The sequence below is a fragment of the Xenopus laevis genome, chromosome 5L (genome assembly GCF_017654675.1).
Source record: "Xenopus laevis strain J_2021 chromosome 5L, Xenopus_laevis_v10.1, whole genome shotgun sequence".
NCBI lineage: Eukaryota > Metazoa > Chordata > Amphibia > Anura > Pipidae > Xenopus > Xenopus laevis.
In genome coordinates, this window is record NC_054379.1 from 157,855,364 (window position 1) to 157,858,831 (window position 3,468).

General features: G+C 41.4%; 1 protein-coding gene across 1 annotated transcript; it reads right to left on the reverse strand.

Moving 5' to 3' along the window:
- Window positions 1–2,170: 2,170 nt before the first annotated feature.
- Window positions 2,171–3,168, reverse strand: LOC121393951 (palmitoyltransferase ZDHHC20-A-like). The gene has a single exon (XM_041563808.1). It carries the CDS (start codon window positions 3,158–3,160, stop codon window positions 2,171–2,173), a length of 990 nt encoding a protein of 329 aa, XP_041419742.1. The 5' UTR covers window positions 3,161–3,168.
- Between the last annotated feature and the right edge of the window lie 300 nt (window positions 3,169–3,468).

A 3,468-nucleotide genomic window follows, 5' to 3' on the forward strand; every position in this document is an offset into this window, starting at 1 on the left:
CTCACCTTGACAGCACTGCCCCCTTTTTGGTTACCCATTATGGCAACCCCACTACGCCAAAAGCTGCGACTATTGGTAACTCCCCCCCTTAGATAAACAGGGCGGGTGGGAGGGAACACTGATTTCCCAATGCTTCCCAGGTAGGAATGACTTCCCGCACTTTCTGCTCCTATTTAAAACCTAAGCCCTTCCCCTTTTCCTTTCCTCTAATCCTATACACTACAACTCCCTCAATCCCTTGCCTTCTCACTTACACACTTCCTAACTCCCTCACTCTTCCTCAATCATGCCCTTATCCGCTCTATCTGTCCCAGAATCGCTACATAATGGTTCTGTAAGGGAACTTGCAGACTGTGCTATGGCATTTTCCCATCTGGCCCCCCACTGTATAATAGACAATGTTTTATCTTGAAGCCAAACATATAAAACATGCTGGAATCTCATTTGCTTGAGGTTTCCTCACATTGTCTATCCACATTATTCAACCCTTGTATCCAAGATTGCCCATTGACCCCTTCACTGTGGTGGACCATTTCATTCTTGCCGCTTTCTACGGCCCATGAACACTTGTTGGAACCATGTGATTTTCTGTACCACGTGTTATTTCCAGTGAATGAAAACTGCTGATTGGTCAGTGTGGGTTATTTAACATTTGAACTCTTGAATCGTTCAAATGTGTTTGGGTGCAGTAACATGTTACCTAGTTACTGATTCAAACATTAAAGGACACAGTGAAACTTTGGAAGGCAGAGGTTACATTGCATCAAATTCAACTAAAAATATATCTGTGGCGGAGGCCATTTTTAATTTGTAGTGAGACTTGGTGCAAAATAGTTTTTCTGTGCCCCATATTTATATAATGTAATGATCTTCAACTAATGATCCTTCTGCTGATGGGCCTTCAGCTATCTGTCAGTACTGGCTGTTGTACTTCAACAACAATGGTTGGAGTTTGGCCAACACAGATGTATGATATTTCTATCTTGTCTTACAGTTGCCATATTGCACCAGCTCCATGTGTGGCTGTCCTGTAATGTATACATAACCCCCCCCTTCATTCTCAACACAGGTATAATTAGTAACTGTTGTCATATATATTACCCCACACACACATAAAACAGATATAACGTGTTACTGCTGCCATCTTGGTCTACTGTCTCCATCTTGCTTTTCCAGTTTTCTCACCTGCCCCTATTACACCTCTAATGACAGTTTTGTTTATAGTTTATGGTTCTCTGTGAAAACATATAACATTGACATTATTGCTAGCGGAGCAACGTAGGGGTCTTTCCTTGGTCCTTTGCTTTTATTCAGTTTTTTCAATCACCTGGAGGTGGGCATAGTAAGTACTGTTGTGCAGAACTATAAGTTCCATGCAGGACACCTCCACATTGCATAGTGATTTGACTAAATTGGAAAACTGGGCAGCAAACAGGTACAATGTTGATAAATGCAAATTATACACTAAATGTTTGGGGTTCTTAACTAAAAACGATCTGGGGATTTTTGCAGATCACAAGCTGTGTAACTCTAGGCAGTGCCACTCAGTGGCTACTAAAGTAAATAAAGTCTTGCCTGGAAGGGCATTGGAAACATAAATCCACCTCTTTATAGGTCCCTGGTAAGGCCTCACCTGGAGTATGCAGTGCAGTTCCAGGCTCCAGTCTTTAAGAGGGATATAAATGAGCTGGAGAGAGTGCAGAGACTAAGTGCAACTAAACTGGTTAAAAGAATAGAGGATTTAAACTATGAGGGTAGAATGTCAAGGTTGGGGTTGGTTTCTCTGGAGAGAAGGTGCTTATGAGGAGACATGATTGAACTGCAAATCACTAACCATGACGAGTTTGTATACCTCCATAAAACCCCCGAGACTGTCCTAATAAGTCCCTAAATATGTCCCTTAAAAAAACACAACACATAAACAATACAGTTAATTATAAGTTACATTTATTAAAGTTTGCAAAGTTGCGAGTTTATATAAATACAATCACTATATATATATATATATATATACATCAATAAATATAATATTATATATAAACAAAAATGGTCCACATAAAGTCCACATAGATTTCCTTGGAGAAGTGGCAACATCCACAGTCAGAATCCCATCAACTTCCTCATAACTGATTGCAGAAATAACAGAAATGCTCTGCTACATGAGTCCCTTCTAACTTTTCTGGGTGGTTTTCACTTCCAGAAGTTGACTGTTGGACTCACTTGGGGGTTTGGCAGCAATAGCAGCATTTTTCTCTATGTCCATTGTGGCCTCACCCATTGGGAATGAGACGCCATCTCCTAAGCTGCTGAAGATTGGGAGGAACCAATATTTCTTTTCATTGCCAAACACTTCTCTCAGATTCTTGCTGAAGCCCAAGTTATAGGGATTAAACTCCTCTGTGTTATCACTGTCCTCCCGATCAGTTATATTCCTTAGAGCCAGTTCAAAATGATCAAGGAAAAGTCGGAATAGCATTATAGCGAAGAACGTGGTCAGGCTGAACAGCACAATGATAGGGACTTTGGATGGGCTGTTGGGCAGCTGATGAGTCCAGAATAGTATGGAGCAATAAAGCGACACTGCGCTAGTGAATATGCACAATAGCACTCCATACATCACAGCGAGGAGGAAGAACTTGTAGTTGGAGAATCCCACACAGTTGTTTAGAAATCCGCAGTGATGATCCAGTTTCAGTATACAGACGTTACACACTGGGCAATGGTGGCACCTGTCTGGCTTTATCACATGGCATGTGGTACAGTACCTTACAGCCTTCTTAATATGCAAGTCTTTAGCCATACGAATGAGGATCTCCTGCAGCACTTGTGGCCTCTCATCGCTCAGGTAAAGCTGCTTGTCAGCCTCCGATGGGCGGAATTTTTCAGGAGGGACAGCGGGAGGCGTCATAACAGTCCGGAGATAACACCACACGCACAGGAGGAACAAAAGGTGGAAAATCACCAGGAAAGTCACCTTTGCCTCTAATAACTGTACAGTGAATATGCACAGCTCCACCACAAATATATAATAGCAGGTAGCAAGGAGTCCAATCAAAAGTAGAACCACGATCCGGGAGATCTTCCTCATGCAGGAACGCTGATATTCCTCTTCTTCTTTTTCATTAATTGTTATCTTAGTATCTTTCTCTTCATTTGACATAATTATAGTTTTGAAATAACGATAGAAAGTAAGAAAAAATCCAAAAAGCGATAAGACTGAGTCTCTGATGTGTCACCACCAGCGCTCGTAGGTCTTATGACAAAGCAAGTTAGTGAGTAACATCAATAAACAACTCTCCTCTTTATGACTTCACAATGCACTCTGTATGACATCACTATAGTAGTCTCAGCCAATAGGAAACCAGATGCAAATGATCTGCAGATCAACAACCTTGCAAACGTAAATAATGTAACCATAGCAACCAACTGTAATGCCTGCAGTGCTACTCACCTTTCCATATTTGAACC